The sequence below is a fragment of the Borostomias antarcticus genome (assembly GCF_949987555.1).
Source record: "Borostomias antarcticus genome assembly, chromosome: 5".
Classification (NCBI taxonomy): domain Eukaryota; kingdom Metazoa; phylum Chordata; class Actinopteri; order Stomiiformes; family Stomiidae; genus Borostomias; species Borostomias antarcticus.
This window is the reverse complement of record NC_140238.1, coordinates 26,164,212-26,186,663: the sequence shown is the minus strand read 5'-3', so window position 1 is coordinate 26,186,663 and position 22,452 is coordinate 26,164,212. Positions and strand designations below refer to the sequence as shown.

General features: G+C 44.3%; 1 protein-coding gene across 3 annotated transcripts; it reads right to left on the bottom strand.

Annotated features, from left to right (window-relative positions):
* Window positions 1–4,746: 4,746 nt before the first annotated feature.
* Window positions 4,747–22,255, bottom strand: LOC311309470 (ran GTPase-activating protein 1-like). Of its 3 annotated transcripts, none has more exons than XM_084438768.1 (16): window positions 22,140–22,255; window positions 21,573–21,698; window positions 21,278–21,405; window positions 20,987–21,046; window positions 20,488–20,667; window positions 19,987–20,121; window positions 19,626–19,784; window positions 19,427–19,540; window positions 18,635–18,734; window positions 17,899–17,983; window positions 17,460–17,607; window positions 8,969–9,085; window positions 7,374–7,479; window positions 6,349–6,437; window positions 5,947–6,068; window positions 4,747–5,475 (listed from the first exon to the last, which is right to left on the bottom strand). In XM_084438768.1, the coding sequence occupies exons 2-16, from the start codon at window positions 21,688–21,690 to the stop codon at window positions 5,190–5,192; spliced, it is 1,947 nt and encodes a 648-aa protein (XP_084294894.1). In that variant the 5' UTR covers window positions 21,691–21,698; window positions 22,140–22,255; the 3' UTR covers window positions 4,747–5,189. The 3 variants fall into 3 exon arrangements, with proteins under 3 accessions (XP_084294894.1, XP_084294895.1, XP_084294896.1); XM_084438769.1 differs by having other exon boundaries at window positions 21,573–21,705; window positions 22,140–22,223; XM_084438770.1 differs by having other exon boundaries at window positions 5,266–5,479.
* Between the last annotated feature and the right edge of the window lie 197 nt (window positions 22,256–22,452).

Below are 22,452 nucleotides of genomic sequence, written 5' to 3'. Positions count from 1 at the left end.
TTGACATTCTCAAGGATAAGGAACTTGAAGGCATTGGGGTTTGTCACTGCTTTTAAATCAGTTGTTATACTACTAACTTGAGCTTATTTTATTTATTGTATGTATGCTATTTGTATTGTAACCTTTTGTATTGTAATTTGCTGCCTCTTGGCCGGGTCGCTTTTGAAAAAGAGATTCTTTATCTCAATAAGCTTACCTGGTTAAATAAAGGTCTAATAAAAAAAATATACATAAATGCACACCTCTACAACACTCAGGAATGCTCAGGCTGTCATACAGTCTGATGGCCGCAGGCACACAGGAATGCCTGAACCGCTCCGTATTGCACCTGGGTGGGATGAGCCTGTGGCTGAGAGTGCTCCCCATCTGCCACAGCTCATCATAGAGGGGATGGGAGGGGTTGTCTAGAATAGACTTCAGTTTGTCTCTCATCCTCCTCTCCACCACAGACTCCAGGCTGTCCAGTCATTGCCCCACAACAGAGCCGGCCTTCCTCAGCAGCTTGCAAGGAGTCAAACAAGATGTTCATCTTGTTTGACTCCCCAGACCTGATGCTGCCTCCCCAGCAGGCAACAGCAAATAACAGTGTGCTGGCTACAACAGACTGGTAGAACATCTGCAGCAGCCTGCTACACACATCGAAGGACCTGAGCTTCCTGAGGAAGAACAGTCTGCTCTGTCCTTTCCTGTAGAGGGCCTCAGTGTTGTCAATCCAGTTTGTTGTTCAGGTGCACTCCCAGGAACTTGTGTGAGTCCACCATCTCAACTTCCTCCCCCTGGATGGTGATGGGGGTTGGTGGCTTCTTGTTCCTTCTGAAGTCCACCACCAGTTCCTTGGTCTTGCTGATGTTGAGTTGGAGCTGGTTCTCAGACCATTCAACGAATCTCCTGACCATGTCCCTGTACTCCTACTCGTCGTCTGCCCTGATGCAGCCCACAATAGAGGAATCGTCCGATAACTTCTGGAAGTGGCACACTTCAGAGTTGTGGCTGAAGTCTGAGGTTATTCAGAGTGGCCAAGGGTCCAATATTACCTACCATATGTTTGCACAAGTTTCACAGAAGCGTCCTGTCAAACATAACCAAGCCAGTGTATACCATCCACAAAGTCAGGGTGCGTTTGTGCATTTGCATAAGTTGGCTCAAGAATGGAAGAAGGCATGCTGCAGCATGGCTGCTCTTGGCTGCAAGAGAAGTCTCTCAGGAGAGCCTTGGGTTTAGTCCAAATTATTTGGCTTTTGGTCATAGTGTGTGGCCATTTGGCAGTGTTGATGGATGACTGGAGGATGTCTGAGCCTCCTCAGAATTTACTTTCTTAGGTCAGTAGTTTTAGACAGTTGTATGCGGCTGGTATGTTGACGAGGGAGAAGTTGTCAGCCAGGGCAAAATGAAGAGGTTGTACGGCTGCCAGGCAGAGGATTGTGACTTTAGCCCTATTATCAAGTTCTGTCTCTGTTGCCTCTGTCTGGCACTCCTTTTCAAGCCTTGTTTTCTGGTCCCTATAGGGTGATCCGTAAAGTTTCTGACAAAAACTATGTGGTTTCAACTCCTGACAAGAGAAAGATGACTTAACTTTGTCATGTTAACCTACTGTATACTGTATACTTGCCCATCTATGACACATGTTGCCCTGGATCCAGACTCTAAGCCAGGGCTGTTGGTGGGTGGTGTAGGTGTCCAGCTCTCCTTGCCCTGCAGGGCAGGAAGGTGAAGAGGGTGGCATGTGTGTTACTTGGTAGACTGAATAATTTTTAGTCCCTTGAAAATGTGGATATGTTGCCGTCTCATCTGCCTGTGTCTGGACTTATGGAGTCGGCTAATTTGATCTGTGAATATCCCTCCTTGTTTGCAGACACACCTTCCAGCACACATTTAGTGGAGCATGATATCAATGTTGGGGATGTGCAGTCAATCTGGTAGCGTTTTTATTGTGTGAAGCGTTTCCATCTAGACAAAGAGATTCATAGAAATCTAGTATATGTTGGAGAATAACACTGCTGAGAAATCTCTGCATTCATATAACTCCATTTGGATTGTATTCATATTCAGTTTTGGTTTGTGTAATGCCCCAGCCACCTTTCAACTTTTTGTGACACCTGGGAGCTAAATCTTGCCTATGTAAGGCATCTGTTTGATCGTCTGGATGAGGCACGTCTTACTGTTAACCTATGTGAGTTTGCTAAGGCTACCATGATGTACCTTGGCAAGGTGGTTGTTCAGGGTTAAGTGAGTCCTGTGCATGCTTAAGTTTCCAGTATTGACCTCTATGCTGTCCAACCAAGCTGCTTCAGTATTTTCTTGGGATGATGGGATATTACTATGGGTTCTGTAGAAACCTTTCTACCATTGTGACCCCACTGACCAACCTGCTTAAAGCTAAGTTTGAGTGGACTTCTCTTTGCCAATTAGCCTTTTAGAATGTTGAACAGCTCCTGACTTCAGATCCGGTTCTCCCTGCAGGTCGACAGTAGTAACGTGGGCGCTGGTGCTGTCTTGATACAGGGGAATGTTTCTGGTGTGGATCGGCCTGTTGTTTTTTTCTGCATGAAGTTTAAATTATCAGATAAACTATGCTGTAATCCCAAATGCCATATTAATACCAGAAATCAGTGCTATACTTATCCTGATCTTCTGTACAAGGGTGTGTGCTGGAGAATCTTAAACTGTGTTAAGTGAAGTTATTAGATGTTCACCCCATACAGGTACATGGCCTAAACAAATACCTCAGGACTAATAATATTATTATAGTATGATACCTTTTTGTCATATATAAAAAAGTAATGCACATCTCATTATTACAGTTCAATTAACCTGAAAATAATCAAACGTCAGATCAAAGCCAACGAAAACTCAGGCAGCGCTGGCAAAATGTAGTCCAATTGAACTGTACAGTAATTTATTTATTAGTCAGTCCATTATTCAAGCTGATTAAACTCAGTACTGTACCTGATTATGAGCGACAAACAAGTGACCCACACAATCATTCTGCTCTTCCCTTTTGATTGTAACTACTGTGTTATTACACAGCTCAGATTTCCCTGTCTTCAGTAAACCAAGCTACAACAATTATTTAATAAACCTTATAAAATAATACATAAGTCCAATAAAGGTGTAAACAGGGACAGAAAAATCAATGTTGAAGTCATCAGGTCCTTTCCCTGACAGGGGGTCAGCCAGGGGCCACCACAGGTTTGAAGAGTTTGTGTTATGTGAGCCCAGGAGTTTCTCACACCACTTCAGCACATCAGAAACAAAAGCTTGTGGCACTGGTTATGTCCCAACATGAGAAATGTGTGTGTGCATGCGTGTCTGTTTAAAATAGCATAATATAAACATATTAATCTATTTAACTCAACTGTAAAATGAATCTGTATCTTTGTTTTCTTATCTGTAAATTCATCCATGCATATTGTTCAGCTCATCCCATTCTTGTACATATTTTGTGTTTTACTTTGTATTTACTTAGTTTTTTACGTACTTAAAAATACAACTAATTTTAAGCACTTATAAAATTTTACTACACATTAAAAAAATGTTTCCTCTACCATTACGGGACCACCTGTATTTAAAGAGGCATGAGATTATTTTTTTTTATTGTTAAATATTCAGGGTTTTCTGTTATTAGTTTATGAATTGGCCTTAGCAAGATCCAAAAAAACATTTTTGTAACATGAGACACTGAATGTATTACTGAACTACTAGTATACTGCGTTTTTTTTTAATCACGACCAGAGGGGCTGCCAAAGTGCCAAGTTATCTCATGCAGCTTTAATGGGTTACTGTACTTAATGGGTTACTGCAGTCAAATGGTGTAAATGTTATTGTCATAAATGTTAGTATCATAATTTAATCTGTAATAATCTATTTGAAATCCAATCATGACCACAAGAATTGAAATCGAATTGTGAGATCACTACCGAATTCCATGTATGTGACAAATAAACTTGACTTTGATACAGCTCCAACTAGAGCCGTCTCTCTGTGGCGTCTGGCTGGCCTTAGAGCTGTGAAAAGACTCAAAGCCTGTAGATAGAGGCCCCCCACTCTCTGACTTATTTGATTTTATTGGTATAGCTAGCATGGAATACTGGGCGGTTGATATGCATGCTAAATTATGTTACATGTAGGAATCATCTCATCAATATTCTTATGAAGGAATTATAACTTAAATTGAACTTTCAACTTCTTTTTATTGTTTTATCTTCCATCTTATTTTCCATCTTGTTTTATGTGAATATAATTTATTTGTTGTTAGGCTCTGAGTTGAGTTTCTGTATGAAAGGTGCTATACAGATACAGTTGATCATCATTATCATGTCCTTATTATGAATGTAGTCTGGTTGTCCCTGTGGTCCTGAGGATCTGGGGCAAGGGAAGAAGAGAAGGGATAGAAGGATGGTGGGAGGTAAGATAGGGTTTTATGGCCAGTAGTGAGTCTGTCTCTCTGTTAAACTATCCCTGCCCCAGTATCCTTGGGGCACCAGGATGTTTGTTTATATAGCTGTATTAATGCAGGGGAGAATGACAACTCAATTTCATTTTTCTTGTTATCTTTTCCTTACTTTTATGACATTTGTCTTAATATTTTTTGACTTGTATTCTTAAATCTCTTTTTACTTTTGTATAATTTATCCATAATGTTTCTCCTCTATTGAATTGAGTTTATAACCACAATTTACCCCAGTAAATATAAATATCACTAAAAATTGATCACAAAAAAAACCTGACTTTGACTTTATTCCACTTCAAAAAACATTCATGAGATAGTCCCCATGCTTGTATCCTCCATATTGGTCTTCCTCGTCCATGAGAGCAGTAGGAAGGTATGCTTGTCGCCATGTGGGTCATGCTTGTGATATGAGCTTCATTTCCCTCCTGTATTAGGGGAGTGTTAATTCTTCAGTCAATCAGTGTGTTCAATCCCCTTCACATGTGGGTTCATAGTCCAGTCAGACAGAGGTGGTGGGTTCATAGTGCAGTCAGACAGACGTGGTGGGTTCATAGTCCAGTCAGACAGAGGTGGTGGGTTCATAGTCCAGTCAGACAGAGGTGGTGGGTTCATAGTGCAGTCAGACAGAGGTGGTGGGTTCATAGTCCAGTCAGACAGAGGTGGTGGGTTCATAGTCCAGTCAGACAGAGGTGGTGGGTTCATAGTCCAGTCAGACAGAGGTGGTGGGTTCATAGTCCGGTCAGAGAGGTGGTGGGTTCATAGTCCAGTCAGACAGAGGTGGTGGGTTCATAGTCCAGTCAGACAGAGGTGGTGGGTTCATAGTCCAGTCAGACAGAGGTGGTGGGTTCATAGTCCAGTCAGACAGAGGTGGTGGGTTCATAGTCCAGTCAGACAGAGGTGGAGAGTTCATAGTCCAGTCAGACAGGTGGTACTGGTGGTCCCATGGTTCAGCTCTCAGACTGGACCTCCTGCAGTGTGGAATGGAGGCTGTTCCTGGCTCTGCTGCACGACTCCAGGGTCTTACTCTGTCTGCAGGTCACACACAATCAGTCAAAAGCCTGTATGACTGGACAATAACACATTTCACTGAGATTGTAGAGTGAGGTGAACCACAAATATCCCACTCCGCAGTGGTCCAAGCTTACATTTGAGAGGTACGCGTAATAATAATATGAATTCCAAAGGTATTTGGACAGTGACGATTTTTGTGATTTTGGCTCTTGTAAAGTACTCTCTCCCTGGCACATCTACAGGAACACATTCTTTTTGTAGGTAACCTAACCATTTTCTACACAATGACATCTTAACAAGCCCCAGTTTACATACAGCATCACACAAGTTGAATGTGTGTGGAACATTCAAACTGATGTGTGTGCTGGTGTACACGTGTGTGTGTGTGTGTGTGTGTGTGTGTGTGTGTGTGTGTGTGCGTGTGTGTGCGTGTCTGGGAAGGGGTACCAGAGAGCTACATCCATGCCTCTCACTCATGTCCTTACCGGGACACGAAGGCCTCCAGCACGGCTATGTGTTGTTGGGGGAAGTAGTCCTGGCGCACGGCGTGCTCCAGAGCCTGCAGGTGACCAGGCACCACGCGCACGGGCTTCACCTTGTCCTCACTCTGACACCGCAAGCGGGGGAGGCAGAGGTGGAACAGAGAGAAGTAGCGAGTGAGTATGGAAGAGTGCATGGATGAAAGGAAATACATTCATGAAAGTGAGAGCACAGGGGAAGAGAAATGGACGAGACAGAGAGACAATGAGAGAGATCATGGGCAAGAGAGACAAGAGGCTGTGGGTGAGTAAGGAGGAGTGGTAGAGAGACCGGAGGAGCAAAGCAGGGAGTGAAAAGAAAGCAGAGTGAGGAGAATGTGAGTGGTCATATGTTCAGTGGACTCATACCTTGAGCAGTCCCAGCATCACTAATACAGTTGATACAAAGTTGTAGCCATCAAAGGAGGGACTGGAGAACGCTTTTCTGAGAATCCCATCTGCACGAGAAAAAGTAGAAACTGTGAGACTCTCAAAGAGGCAGAAGTACTATAATATTCTAACATGTTAGCGCCAATTTTAGGGGTTTAGGGGGGGCACAATTATTATTAAATGTTTTTGATAATCCAATACACTATTGTATTTGTGCAGCACTCACGCATAACTAAGTTGATTTCAGATAGATTTAATGTCCCAATGTATTAGGCCTAAAATTATTCAAAGGCAGTAAGTTACGATTGTGGAGGCCGGCAACAAAACCTTCCAAATACAGATTTTCAATGATTAGACAATTGGCACGAATCAGGGGCACGTACTGTACAAGGGTTTGTAAATAATTGGCTTTAGAAAATAGCTGCCAGGGATAGTCTACAATGACTAAACAGGGGAGATTGGCACCGCAATCAGTGCACTTGCAAATAAGATACAGTATGACCGATGCAATCATCACATTAAACCATCAACAGCAAATATAACCTTCGGCACGTAGCTCGGGAGGTAGAGTGGCCGGCTGGGGAGGCAAGGTCCCCAGTTCGATCCCAGCTCCTAGCATTGTGCCAAAATCCCTCAGGTGTGGCACGGTGGCGCAGTACTTAGTACTGTCGCCTCACAGCAAGAAGGTCTCCCGGGCCTTTCTGTGCGGAGTTTGCTTGTCCTCCCCGTGTTTGCAAAGGTTTCCTCCCAAATAACTCATTATGTTTCGAGGGTGGTGACATGGTGATAAGGGGATCAGCTGCAGGTTTGGTACATCCAATTTAAAATGAAGAGGCACAGCATGTGCTTTTTTGCGCTGGCGAAACGTACATCTGCCCCAAAGAGTAATGAAGAAAAGATACTGCCCTCGTAATCTCTCCAACAAGGACTTCAAAGCATAGAATCGTTGATAAGATGGCCTGTATAGATGCTTATGAGACAGATGCTGAGAGCAACTCTCTCACCAACACTGTCCAGCACAGCAGACTTGACCTCCTCGTCCTCCTCCTTGTACACTGAGGAGATCTTGAGGAACGCCTCCGCTGTCTTCCCAGCATCCAGCACATCCACCTGCACGGATGAGAGAGGGAGAGCGAGAGAGAGAGATGCACAGATACAGCTATCAGATATAGAGATATCTGCCGTACAGGTATTTAGGTATTGGGGCCGATACTGTCCTCATGTACTGTGCTCATGTACTCTTACTCGTAAAAATGTACCGATACTCCTAACCCATATCAACATCATAACATCACACTGAGTGACTCACGAAAGTACAGAACAGAAGCCGATTTCAGCAATGGAATCAGCATGAATTGTAGGCAACTGTAGGACAATTCACGCTGATTCCATTACTGAAATCGGCTTCTGTTCAGATTTGCACTGAAAAATGAACATTGTTGTAACATTGTCAGTAAGCTAATCAGTGGTGACTAATGTTAGCTAGAAACTTTGAGTAGCTGAGTCCTGCGTGTTCGACAATGTCACAATGTCGACTAATGTTAACTAGTGCTAACATTCGCTGTCTCTGCAGTATTGCCAAAAACTGCCCATCCTCATCATCGGAACAGCCTTTTACAGTGCTCTAGACCAGAAAGTTCAACTTTTTTCAACTGTAGAAAAAATAACGTAGAGCTCATGGTGCTATATCAATCAATCAATCAAGTTGGATTTATATAGCGCCCTTCATGATACCCAGAGCGCTTTACAGAGTCCAGTATTCATTCAGACACAGTCATACCGGTGGTGGTAAGCTACATCTGTAGCCACAGCTGCCCTGGGGCAGACTGACAGAAGCGTGGCTGCCTATCAGCGCCTACGGCCCCTCCGACCACCACGAACATTCATTCACATTCATACATGATGATGATGTATGATGGTGGGGGAAGCCGGAGTACCCGGAGGGAACCCACGCAGGCACGGGGAAAACATGCAAACTCCACACAGAAAGGACCTGGAACGACCAGGACCTTCTTGCTGTGAGGCGACAGTGCTAACCACTGAGCCACCGTGCTGCCCACAAACCGCTATAGCGCTTGGAACACAGCTCTCTTCTCTAGAGCGCCAGCTCTAAAATACAGTTTGCAGGTGGACATGCACCCTAACTATTCTAGCTAGCTCCACAGACCCCACCACACCTTACCAGTTAACTAGCTAACGTTACATTAGTGGCAGACAGCATCGTTAGCTAAATAAATACTTGACCTATTGAGTGCTTAACGGACATCCCTAATCTAGCTACTAGCTTGATAAACAGCTAGTTAGCATAGTAAGAATCCGATTACACTTGGCTGATTTAGCTACTTGGCTAGCTATTGATATTCCGGGCCTGATTATGGTAAGTGAAAATTGTACTCGTATCAGTATCAGCAAATACACAAAAGTGAGTAGTACTTAAATTTTATTTTATTTTTTAAATGGTATCGTCCCAACCCTACTGTATCCTGATTTTAGCACATCTCACCTATTTGATCCTGTTCATAGTTCATACCTTATCGTCTTACTGTCTGTTAGTAATAGTCAGTGAGTGGATGTGGAGGGTGTGAACAGATGTGTGTACCTGCTGTTGGATGAGCACAGCCCTCTTAGCCCCCAGTTTGAGCAGCTTGTCTGGGGACGGGAAGCTGAGGAAGGAGGAGACATCTGGGGGGCGGGTGATGGACGGGGGGGTGGACACCTGACAGGGGGAGGGAAGTCAGAGGTTAGCCAATCATACAGGCGTGACTACGAGTTTTGAAGGGGCACAAGAGTTTCAGAAACACTAGGTGGCAATATAGAGCACGCAGGAGAACGTGGTCCCCGGGAATGTGTGTATTGTGTTCTTCACGCGTACGAGGATGCACAAGCAACTTTAGGTTACTTGCGTAATCCCAGTTCTCTGATAACATTTGTTCACGTTTCACCTATGGGATGCGCTCACGCGACCCTACGACGGAAGGTTTAAACAACATCTGTCCTGATAGGACAGACTGGCGACGCGTGACAAGAGGTCCCGCCTCCAAGAGGTCCCGCCTCCAAGGATATATATATCTGGGCTGAGTTTCCCAGAGGCATCGTAGCGCTACGTTCATCGTAAGCTATGGCGTTCATCATAGCGCTACGATGAACGTAGCAGTACGATGCCTCTGGGAAACTCAGCCCTGGTGTCACCGCGTTAATGTCATTCTTGATCAAACTTTCTGAACCCGTGCATAATGTGTATGCAATTCGGGGAAATTGGTGAAACATTTCAGTCATGTTATCAGAGAACCGTGGTTACGCAAGTAACCTGAAGTTTCTTTCAAACATTCGTTCATGTTTCACCTATGGGATGGATATAGACCACTCCCGTATTGCAGAGGGAGTGGTTAAAGAGAGAGGGAGAGAAGTTAAAAACCAAGTTTAGAGAGCGGAGTGGCTGGGGACCAACAGCCGTCCACCTAAGAGCCGACACCTAACACCGCATGAGCCACAGATGGCGCAGTCACATTGTCGGTAAAATCTGGAAAACGTGTGGGGAGTAGACCAACTCACCGCTGTGCAGATTTCTTTTACTGACAAATCCTTGGACAGTGCCCTAGAGGCACCATGACCAGAGTCATTCCCCGAGTAGAATGCGCCTTGAGGCCAGTCAGGGGATGTATGCCTTTACACCCATAAGCCATAGAAATGGCATCCACAATCCAGTGCGATAGCCTCTGGCTAGAAATAGGCTTCCCCACCCGAGGAGGAGCCCACGGGACAAAGAGCTAGGAGCTCTGTCTAATTGCACTGGTCCTATCCACGTACGTGCGTAACGCTCGTACAGGACAATTGAGCCTCCGGTCCTCAGGCGAGGAGAAAGGAGGAGGGTGGAAAGCCTGTAGCTCCGCAGTCATACTGTTGGGAGCGGACATAACTTTGGGCACGAATGCAGGATTAAGTTATTAACTGTTCAGCGCACCATCTCTCAAACACACACCATTTAATGGAGTATTGTGCCCGCGTAGCCGGTGCTCTGGCATTGAGCATGGTATCAATTACACTTGGTGTGAGTTCACTCATGTCCACATTCAGTCTCCAACAGGTAAGGCCCACAGGGTCGAACGGGTCAGTCGGTGGGAGGTTATCCGCCTGCGCGCTGGTAACCAAAGGTCCCCGTGCAGGAGAATGGACTGGGTCGGTCCACATCGTCAATCGCGCAGTCCGTTTACTGTATGAGTGATCCATGCTCGCATTCATCCCCGGACAGGCCAGGCCCACAGGGCCAGGTGGTCTGGATGAGGATGAAAAACCTGCCCGTGCGCTTGAGACACAAGATCTCTGCGCAATAGGAGTGGCCAAGGCTGCCCCGAGAGAAGCTGACTGATTTCCGCCAGCCATGGTCTGCCCGACCAGTGTGGCGCAATCAGAATCAGTGACAAGCCCTGCTCCCGAATTCTGGTCAGAACCTGAGAGATCAGGGCAACCGGGGGGAAAGCGTATAGTAGCAGAGGTCTGGGTCCCCAGGTCTGGCTCCCCAGGCTCGCTCACTGGGGGAGTTGGTCTCCCCGAGTTCTCCCATCTCATCCTCTGATGCAACCAGCCCTTCGACGGGGTCATAGGGGGCGGGGAGGCTCCTCTTAAGGACCTGCGGAGCAAGACCCACGCAGGACACACAGCTGCTGCTGTCCTCCCAGGCTCCGCCAAAAGATCTCTGCAACCGGCAGTGCTAGCCAAGCAAGTTCAGCTGTCCTGAAGGTGAGTCTGATACCAACGTGACAAACCGACAGCAGAACTAGTGATAAAACTATGCCGGTTTCATCGGTGGGACCCAGGTAAGGTTAAAGGACAATGCTCGTTTTTGACAACCTGGACCTTATTTACGACATATTATAAGACGTTTGACTCACCGAGATCACTTTGGTGTAGTTCGGAGGCATGTAGAAGAAATTTAAAATCCAGCGCGAGCCAGTATATCCATGTAATGGCGGTGATCGGGGCACTTAGAATGCAGTTTCTAAAAATCTATTTTCTGCCGCGAAACGGTTATTTTCATCAATCTGTCTTGATGAATCGCTAGTTGTGCTTACATAGAGAGCATAGGCCTGTTGTGGTATTTCACATGCCTCGGTAATATGATCTTTAGAAACGTCTTTAGACACGAAATAGCTTCCTCACTTGCTCCAGCACGCATGCGCACAGCGTGCTGGAGTAACTATTTCGTTTCGAAAGACGTTTCTAAAGATCATGGCATGTGAAAACCACAACAGTTATGCTCTATGTCAGTGGTTCTCAAACGGTGTGCCGCGGCACACTGGTGTGCCGTGAGGCAAGTCCGGGTGTGCCGTGCAATTTTGTGACAATTTATGTAAATAATAATAATAATAAATTGTTACGTATTGTTTGTGTTGGATGTGTTTTCTTTTGGGCCCAGTATGTGTTTGGTGTTGTCTTGGTGTTGTTTTTGTCTCCCCCTTCTGTTTCTTCATTGTCAAGCTTCTAGCAGATGCGGCCGCCTGGTTCCAATCATCATTCATCATTCACACCTGTTCCGGTTCTCCAGCCCACCTCCCCACTCATCCAATCATCCAATCGCCTGGTGTCCCTCCCCTATATATATGTCCTTTTGTGTTCAGTTCTGTCTCTGCTACCTGAGCGGTGGCAGAGCTCTGGGTATGTAGAGCGGGTTTGGTTTTGTTTAGCTTTCTTGTTTGCGTTATTGGTTAACCTTTTGTTGGAGCTTCAAAGTAGTATTATTAGTTGTTAACCTGATCCTTGTTTTGCTTAACAGCCCACTTTAGTTGTATTCGTTTGTTTGTGTTTTGTTAACCATTTTTGTCTGTTTGCACACAGGGAGCAGTGAGCAGGCCTTAGACACCCCGGGGTTTCCATTTCTTTCACCACATGTAGTTATTTTCTGTTAGAACCCCAGTTTTAGTTGTGGTCACCATTCCTTGTATTTTGTTGGGTGCTTTGCACCTGTTAAGGGAGGGGCGGGGATTTATGTTTGGTTCTTTATTTTGGTGCCACATTTAGTTTCTCACTGACTTCCCTGTGTTGCCTTTCTTTGGTAATAAATCTTTTATTGCATATTAGTGTCTTGGTTTTGTGTACTTGCACCCTCACTGACCCATTGTGTCGCCCTATGTTGCGCTCTTCTGCCTCGAGCCACCAGGGGGCGTAACATAAATAAATATTATAATGGTTATTTTATTATTAGTTCATGGCCTGGGTAATTATTCGATTCGGATTGGCTGGAATAGTTCATAATCGAATTCGAAATGTTCCCACTGACATCAGCCGCGCCCCAGGCAGACAGAGCGCGCTGTATTTGCTGCGCACCTTGATTCATAGTTGACGTAAACAACACAAGCTATGTTGTGTGCGTTCTGTGTTTTGTTTTGTGGAAACGCAAGGAATTGCACTATTGCTTGCGTCGTGACAAATTTCGGCATGACACACGCAAGGACGCAACGAGATCTTGCGTGGCCTTGCGAAGCTTGCGTTGCTTGCGCTTATGTAGCCGGCAGAGAGGTTTGAGCGCTACTTCCCATGTGTGGACGACATCGAGGACTCTATGACTGGATTCGAGACCCATTCAACCAGGAAGCATCAACAGAAAATCTCACTTTGAGAGAGAGAGCGGAATGCGCAGAGCTCCGTATGGACCGCACACTGAAACTCAAATTGAGAGAGCTCCCTCTGGATCAGTTTTGGTTGGCTTCTGCATCAGAGTACCCGACCATCTCCAGCCACGCTATTCAGCAACTTCTTCAGTTCCCCACTACCTACCTGTGTGAGCTGGCGTTCTCTACTCTGGTGTATATGAAGAACAAGAGCAGCTCAAGCCTCTCTGTTGAACAGGACTTGCGAGTGGCCCTCTCTTCAGTACCACCAAGGATTTAGAAAATCTGCAGCCAGCGACAGGCACATGTGTCTCACTAGCTTGTAAGTAGGCAAAACCTATTGATAATAGTAAATGTTACTGATTCAATTTTAAATAACACTTATAATTTCTTTAACACATTATAGGCTAATTAGGCCTACAATTTGGCAAAACATAATAAGGATCTGTTAGCCTCATTTCAATAACTATTCATTCATAATTAAATAATCATCAAGGTGTATATACATAAATGATGAATAGATAATAAGATATTATATTTCTGAAACTTTCTAAAAGATTAATAGTCTTTTTTCTGTGCTTTTGTGCTGTGCTTCCAGGATCCCATTCCAGTTCATCCTGCTTGCCTCACCTGCACACTCACAGCACAATTTTAGACTAAAGTTTTTTGTTTTTTTAACTGAATGCATACTCGGTTTAATTATGTTTAGTAGTTCCTGTTATACAAATGAGTTTTCATTCTCAGGCCTTCTCTCTGTAAAGAGTGATTACTGTACACCAGGGATAAGCCTACTGCTGTCTCAGGCCAGATCTACCCCTCCTCTCTCTCTCTCTCTCTCTCTCGCGCGCACGCACGCACGCACACACGCACGCACGCACACACGCACACACGCACACACGCACACACGCACACACACACAGTCTCTTCCTCTTAAGTTCCATGACCTCACTTTAGTGTTGTGACCTGTCTGGTTTAATGGGTGTATTGCTGCTTTGATTTAAATCTATAAAGCTTTAAATTAATTCTTCAATTATTTTGTTAATAAATATTTTGAGTTACATAGATGTTTGTATTGTTTGGCATTAGCAAATAGGCATTAAATAAAAATTAACAGTGAGTCATAAGAGTAATAGCACGTGTTATAGGGGCTATTTTGCATGGATATGAACATAGGTGTGCCTTGAGATTTTGGCTTGCCCTTTGGTGTGCCTTGGGCAGAAAAAGTTTGAGAACCACTGCTCTATGTAAGCACAACTAGCGATTCATCAAGACAGATTGATGAAAACAACCGTTTCGCGGCAGAAAATAGATTTTTAGAAACTGCATTCTAAGTGCCCCGATCACCGCCATTACATGGATATACTTGGCTCGCGCTGGATTTTAAATTTCTTCTACATGCCTCCGAACTACACCAAAGTGATCTCGGTGAGTCAAACGTCTTATAATATGTCGTAAATAAGGTCCAGGTTGTCAAAAACGAGCATTGTCCTTTAAGTGTTGGATGATAGCGAGTGACAGTTGGATGATAGCGATAGCAGCTGAGGGACCCCTGTGAGGTAAAATCCCGTATCCGAACGGTTGGGCTCTTTGCAACTGTCCGGTGCTAGGTTAGCTTATTGGCTAAACCAGCGACCGCCGAGAAATCCCGGACAGTCCAGTGCTAAACAGCTAATGGCTAAATAGCAACAGTTGCAGAGTCCCGGAAAGGTTAGCTCTCTGTAGCACCTGCCGGGGAACCCCTGACAGGTAACTTCTGTGTGACAGTAGTGCTTGTAATTGTTCGGTGCTAGATAAGCTCGTTGGCTAAAATAGAGACTGTCGAGAGACCCTGGTGAAGGTTAATCTTGTGCGACAGTTCTGCACTAGATAACTGGTGGCTAAGTAGCAACAGACGAGAGCCCTGCGAAGGTTAGCTCTCTGTAGCTAGCAGCTAAAATAGTAGCTTCACAGAGACGGCCAAGTTCAAGAGGATGCTGATCCGTGCTCTTTGACAGGAAAACAGTCACCAAGAATGGCCACTGAATCCGCCTGCGAGCAGTAGAGCGAACAGTACCTAGAACAACGCTGATCTCCAAGCGTAGGTCAACGCAGTTCTTCCGGGGAAGAAAGCGAGAATGTCGTTGGCGCGGTGACACCAAATGTATATATCCTCGGAGGCGAGACCATAGATGAAGAGAGATTGTTCTCTGTAAAGCGCATTGTGTTGCCTCTGGGTATGAAATGCGCTATACAAATAAAGCTTTGATTGATTGATTGATTGATTGATTGATGAAACATGAATGAATGTTTGGAACAGAACTACACAACGTGTGAACATTGTGATGATGTTTCACATATTTTTCCTGACTATGAGGTGATATTTTTGTTGACTCTTTGTTGATTGGTCAAAATTTCTATACCTACTTGAAAATAATTCAGTTTGTTCACCCCACCACTAGATGCAACAAAAAATCCCACAATGCATCTTTAAAGTCGCACTGAAACGGACGTTTGAGATCATCTAACTTCCGTAGTTTGACGTATTTCCGACGCAAACAAGCTATGAGGGTGGGACATATGTTTAGAGGAATTTGATTGGAACATTGACAAGTGGACGGGTTTTAAGAACTTTAGACAGATTCGATAGAAGGATAGCGTTGATTGACGGGTGGATGTCGTGAGATTATTGGTCTAAAATCTAAGGTACCTGTTGTCGTCATTGCACGTGACCTACCCTTTTACATGAAGTAAGAAATTATATACTTTGATATAAGATTACAACAAAAGTAGAATTTTTTCACTATGACCAATTATGTGAACCCGAATGGGAGAGAATGATTTTTTCATTTCAGTGCGACTTTAAAGTGTCTGTAAAGTAAACTTATTATTTTTTATATTTCTTAAATATTTTTAAATATTGTATTATTAGCCATCCAGACAATTCAGAATAATTGAAAAATCGCCAATGATACGAAATTAGGTTTCAAAATTGTATGCAAATAACCAGTATGCTCTGCTCTAAAACGCCAGCTGAAACTAGATAGGCTACCATTTGATGGGACGCCTAATCGCGAGAAGTTTGTCCTTTGCAAGAATGCACAAGATGGATACAGTAGGCTACAGGGCTTTCTGCTAGAAGCATATGTGCTGTCAAATACCACTATGACGTGAGAAATAAATGCTCCATCTAGCAGCTTTATTGGACTTGTTGCTAGCAGCACTAACACATTCATAGAGCATGTGGGGAGAGTGGGACTGATGCAGACAGATAGGCACATTTCTCCATCATCATGCTCGCATTGTTCTTAAGGCTCTGATTTAGGGACATCCAAAAAATCAGGAAAATAAAAATGTTGAAAAACTGTTTACGGGCATAATTCCACAATTCAGTACTACATAGATTACAGGCTTCCACTTGTTTACAGCAATTACTGTCTAACATGTATAATGGCCCTCATTTACTAAGCGACCATAAGACATAAAACTGGTTGTACGGTCATTTCCATGCCATGTTTGGCATTTATCAATTTGGACGTGAGCGGAAACTGCGTTTGAGAAATGTCATGAGACTGATTCTGACTGGCATCTAAGCGCAGCCATATGCAGTAGGCCCATTCATCACTTCAAAATATGCAGCCTTTCCTATGGCAAAATATATTTTGTAAAGGCCTCTTCTATGTACTGTGTCATATATCTATGGGCATTTTCCAATTATTTGCCATTAAAGAGGTAAACAGAGTAATTTCACTTTCATTTTGAACATACTCGACTATGCAGCCTTACAAGTCTTAAAATGAAAGCAAAATTACGGTTACACAAATCAATGTGCCGGTGACATAATTACTAGCAATCAAAATTAACAAATGAAAAGCAATGGGTAGGCTTCAGTCACGTATTTAAATAAGTGAGTCATCATATCGGTAATGCCATGCTCTAGAAGACTATGCACGTCCTATCGTTCCGCCGAGGTGAGAGGAGTGGGCGAGAGAGGTAGGCTATACGTTTCTATAAGCCTACTAGTTGAAATAGGATATTATATATATATTACATTCACACAGGTGTTGGCTCTAATTAGATTTTGATACTTTGTAATTTACAAAGTAAATTTTTCTGTATGGAAGGTAAAATAACGTTTTATAATTATTATTATTATTATAAATCCTCAAATTGACATGATGTGCAATGGTTTTTGGATAGGCTACACAATTAAATGAGAAACTTCTAGTTTTGGCTGTATTTTGTATCACCATACCATAAACTACAGGGGCGAGGCCAGAATATGTAGGAGTGTGATATTTAAATGAACATTGTTTTCTTCCGTTACATTTATCAACGCCCGATCATTCGTATGATGGGATTGGCGGGATCATACGAATGTTTGATAGATCACAAGTGGATGCTGTCGTACCATCACTTCTGTGATCGGATCTGCGCTCCTTTTGATAAATGAGGGCCAATGTGTTTAGAAAAAAATCTGTTACACAGATTACAGTCTGAGTCCCTCACCGGGGTCACACTGCTGTCTCCCTCTTCTTCTTCTTCCTCCTCCTCCTCCTCCTCCTCCTCCTCTTCCTCAACATCCTCCTTGTCATCATCCTCATCTTCGTCTTCATCCTCATCATCATCATCATCTTCTGGCTCACCTTCGTCATCACTGTGAACAAGTGATAGAACATGGCTTGTCATACGGGACTTGTGAGAGAGGACAAGGTACAGTTAGCTGAAGAGGAAACTAACCTTGGTTGCAATCAATCAATATTTTATATATAAGTACTTGGGACACCGTTTGTACTCTGGAACCCTCAAAACAGAGGATCAGGTGAGGAAATCTTTAACTGTTATTGTAAGACAAAAGGCCAGGTGGCTCCTGCAACCTTGGAAGACCTAGCAGACTTGCATAGTTGGACTTCTCTCCAACCGGGGTGAAAATGAATGTCTGGTCTACCTGAGGGACCCCAGCAGATTTCCCATGTCCATGCTGTCCATAGTCTCTCTCAGAGCTTCACACCCCTCCTCTCCCAGACAGTTACCTGAGGAGAGGGAACACGCACATTAGGCTGTGTGCACACTGCGGATATTTTATGTAGTGGTTAAGTTACCGAGAGCGGATTTTGTGTTGAAAATGAGATGCGGCTCTCGCGAAGTGTATTTCGTTTCCATAACAACATTCTTGACTCTACCCAAGTTCGATACATTGTACCTTACGTTTTATCTTGTAACCAACCGTTACATTATTTACTTGCACTTCGCAACTTTTTGGCTTTTACTGTCATGTCAAAAAGTAGAAAGATTGCTCTGGCTGTAGCCTATTTAGAGAGGCTGAAGAGGAGAGAGTTGGTTGGACTCGATTATGGGTCGTCTGATAAAAATACGCTCCACGTCATAGCGGATTTCTCAAAAAGTTGAACTATTTTCAACTTCAGGAATCCGCTCTGGCCAGCGTACAGCGCAAATGCGCAGCGCATTTCAATATCCGCCACATTTTGATCTTTTCCCATAGCTTTGAATGGAAAATAAGCTGCCGAAATCCGCAGCGCATTTGAAAAATACCCATAGTGTGCACGCAGCCTTAGTCAGAGGTGTTAGAAATTGACTCATTCCATCTCAACAGTTTATTAAGACGTTTTAGCAACATTGAAAAACTGAAGTGCTTGGCATGTAGTCCGTGTGTATGTAGGTACCATTCAGGTCCAGTTTCTCCAGCTGATCTTTGCCCTGGACAGCCTGTGCCACCACCAGAGCAGCTTCGTCTGTGATCTCCCCAAATGAAAGATTCAACTCCTGACAAAGAAGAGCAATGAAAGAATGTATTTTCAAACATCTGTCAAATCTTGAAATAGATCCAATCATATGTATATCAGTTTGTTTGTTACCGTTCTACAGCCCTAGATGGCCTTCCATTATACTCTATTCAGCCTCTTGTAAACAATACAAGCACAGCATATGTGAGTCTATGAGAGGTTGTCCAGATGATGTTTCTGTAGCACAGGTGTGGTGGAAATTATTGACTCAATGTGTTCTTTGGAAGATATTCAATGTCAACGTTCTTAAAGTAACAGCAAAGTTTATTAAAAGAAAAGACCAGTACACAACCTTCTCAAGAAAAGCCTCTCTAAATCTGTGTCAGATTGAAACGGTCCCGAGACAAGGTACAAGTTAGTTTATATAGGCATTCCAGTCTGGATGATCTCACATCTGTTCAGGCAATAGGTCTCTTTTTGGCCGAAATGCTATTATTTAATTTTCCATCAGACTCACTTCTGCATTAATCTTACATAAAAACATAAATGAGGAACTGGTCTCTCCCCAGTTTGGGTTGAGGACATAGGTTAGTTCAGAGTCATCTCACAACAAAGGTTAAGCAATTGTTTCAACATCAATCTGGTGTGCATTCTTAACACTGATTTACATTGTAACACTCAATCACGAGTTGATCAATAAAATCCATTACATAGGGTAGGAGTATGACTTACCCTGAGGATGGGCAGACCCTCCGACACTGTTTCGGCTATGGCTATGGCACCCGCAGAACGCACTAGACAGTCACCGAAGTTTATCACCTGGACACTGCGGAGATGTTTCAAGGCCTGAGGGGACACACAGGCTGTGAGAGTGACAATGTAAACACACAAACACGCATACATTTATTAACAGCTGGGTCCATGTGTGTACCTGGGCCATGGCGATGGCTCCTTTCTTGGTGAAGGTGTTGTCGTTAAGGTTGAGGACGCGTAGGTCTGGATTGTGCTGCATGGCTGTTGCCAGGGCCGTCACCCCTGGGTGGTTGATGCCATTCTGGGGCATGTGTACCTCTTCCAGACTTCCCATTAGCTGAGGACAGCAGCACTGATGGTCAGAGCGGTAGGTACTATGCACAAATTGATACCACACTAAATCTTAACAACGATGGTTGTCAAAAACAAGTGGAGGAGAGTTGTTTTTCTGTAATCTACATTACCACAACCTATTATTTTGAAAGTCCAAAATACTGTGAAAAAAACATGTAGTATGAGGTTTCTATGTGTGAGAGTACCTGGAAGGCCTTGGCCAGAGCTGTGGCCCCATCATTCTCCAAACGGTTCCTGCCTGCAATGAACACTTTTAGCCTGAGGGGGGACCCCTTGGCACTGGACTGTTTATGGCACTCTGTCAATGCTGCAGCCAAGATCTGCGAGCACACGCGCACACACACACACACACACACACACACACACACACACACACACACACACACACACACACACACACACACACACACACACACACACAGTGTTATGTTCTATGTACATCTCAACAACCAGGAAAAACATGCCACTGTTGCCAGCAGCAAGCTCAATAAAGACAAACCAATGGAGCAATTTCCCAGTCCCAAATTTCTAATTTCCCAGAGCATAAACAACCTGAAAGCCATTTCAACAGTGTCTCAGTTTTCAGTCCTGGACTGGGTTTGAATAGAGTATGTGTGTGTGTGTGTGTGTGTGTGGGGGGGGTGGGGTGGTTCCACCCACATCTGATACACAGTCCACTGACTCACCTTGCCTCCGCCGACGCCCATGCCACAGTTGTTGAGACGCAGCTCCTGCAGCGTGTGGCAAGCGGTGCTCTTCAGCAGTTTCTCGATGCCCTTGACTCCGTCCGGCCCAAAGGCGTTGTCACTGAGGTCTAGCACTGTCAGCCTGGCACCTGCTTGCATCAGGGCATCGCCCAGAGAGTTCTAGAAGCAGGAGATTAGGCTGTTCTGAGACTGAAGCCATTGTCGCCAAGGGTATCCTTTCTTTGTCCCCACCTTGAGGTTATCACTGATCTAACAGAACTGGTTAGGTGAAAAGTAGCCAATCCAGTCACATAAGATGAGTGATTTCTCCAGGGAAGATAGGAAGGGTGCACCAGCTCCACGAAATAGAACAGGATGGATATGACTCAACAACAAAGGTTCAGAATTGTATATCTGCAATTTAATCTGTTTCAGTCAACTGAATTAAAAGTGGGAGGGCAAGTGAAGAAGTCAGAAGAAGGCAGCTTAGGAGTCTCACCAGAGCAGGAGGGATCTCAGAACGCAGACGACCAGTAAACATGTCACTCCAGTAACAGCACTAGGAGGAGGAGGAAGAGAGTGGGGGGGTGAAGCGAGAGAGAGAGAGCAACATAGTGTGAGAGAGAGAACAAGGTAGAGATTTTGTTATGGTAATGTCAAAGCAAACATCAAAACATGGGACACTTCCCGCACCATATTCTCAATATTGCATCTGGTAGGAGAGTTCTTTAACAGAACACCACCATCCAAACACACCAGGTAACAACGTCACTCCGAGGCCAGCTGGTACCTTGAACTCGCTCTTGGTTTCCAGAGCCTTAGCGATGGCCCGTGCTGCCTCTACCCCAATGGTGTTCCCCTCCAGCCTAAGAGCCTGCAGCCCCTGGAACTCCTGGATATCCTTCACAATCTCCTCCACTGGAGGAGAGAAAGAAAGAGAGGGGTGGGGGGTTAGTGGGGAGGTAGGAGGAGCGTGATAGAGAAGGGATAGACAAGAGAAGGTGGGAAATGAGAGATGAGTGGCCATGTCTAATCAAAGTTGGGTCAACATTTGTGAGTATACTTATCTTCTGCATATTACTCACCAGACTGTGCGTTATCCAGTTTCAGTCCCTGACCCTTGTAGCTCAACTCTCCCTCTGCCTCTCCCACCTGGGTTTTGGCCAGAGAGTCAGCCAACTGTGCAACATCATCAGTCGACATTGTGACACCTAAAACCTTATCAGACACAAAGGCACAAAATAACAAACACACCGTGATGAGCATAAACACATTACGATTAATTAATTAGGTCGATTATGTATATCTCTTAAGAGATAGACAGATATCTATATAGATCATGTTCAGCTTTCCAATAACAATGGATAACCTACTAACGTTAGCTTCTGATCCCAGGTAGGTACATACATAGCTAGTTCGCCAGTTACTATCAGTGTTATTGTGATATGTGACATGACCATCCTACTACATAGCTACAAGTGGTAGCAGGCTAGCTAACGCAGCTAGCTCAGCTGCTGACGCGTTAGCTAGCTAGCTAAAGGGTGACACGCGCTGGTTAGCTAACGCTAGTTAGTTCGTTGTCAAACTTTACACTGGGTTTATCTTAGCGCCTTGGTTCTACGTTAAATGTTTTTCTAATAGTATATGCGTACCAAATCCAAAGATCTGCGTATATCTGTGGCGTGTTGTGACTTTGAAGCCGAGGGTAAATCGTTGTCTCCCGCTCGCTGTGTTCGTTCAAAACTCCACCACCCTGTTTTGGAACCGGAGGACGGCGCTGAGAACACCGGGATACATGATGGGACTTGTAGTTCCAATAACCTTTCGATAATTCATTCGTGGTTGGTGGTTTCATTCATTATGCAATTAAAGAAACACAAAAAGAAATAGAAGCTTGATTGTAAAATGTTAGAATGTTATCAAAGAAATTTGCTATCTATCTTATTTTCCGACAGCGTCGCCTCT

Bases quoted from the DNA above. Each gene is read 5' to 3' on its own strand.
- LOC311309470 (XM_084438768.1), bottom strand. From the start codon at position 21,690: ATGTCGACTGATGATGTTGCACAGTTGGCTGACTCTCTGGCCAAAACC. The intron at 17,608-17,898 runs GTAGACCAGACA...ACTTGTTCACAG, and splicing joins AATCTGCTGGGGTCCCTCAG to TGATGACGAAGGTGAGCCAG. The intron at 9,086-17,459 runs GTGAGGGACTCA...TCCCCCTGTCAG, and splicing joins GAGACAGCAGTGTGACCCCG to GTGTCCACCCCCCCGTCCAT.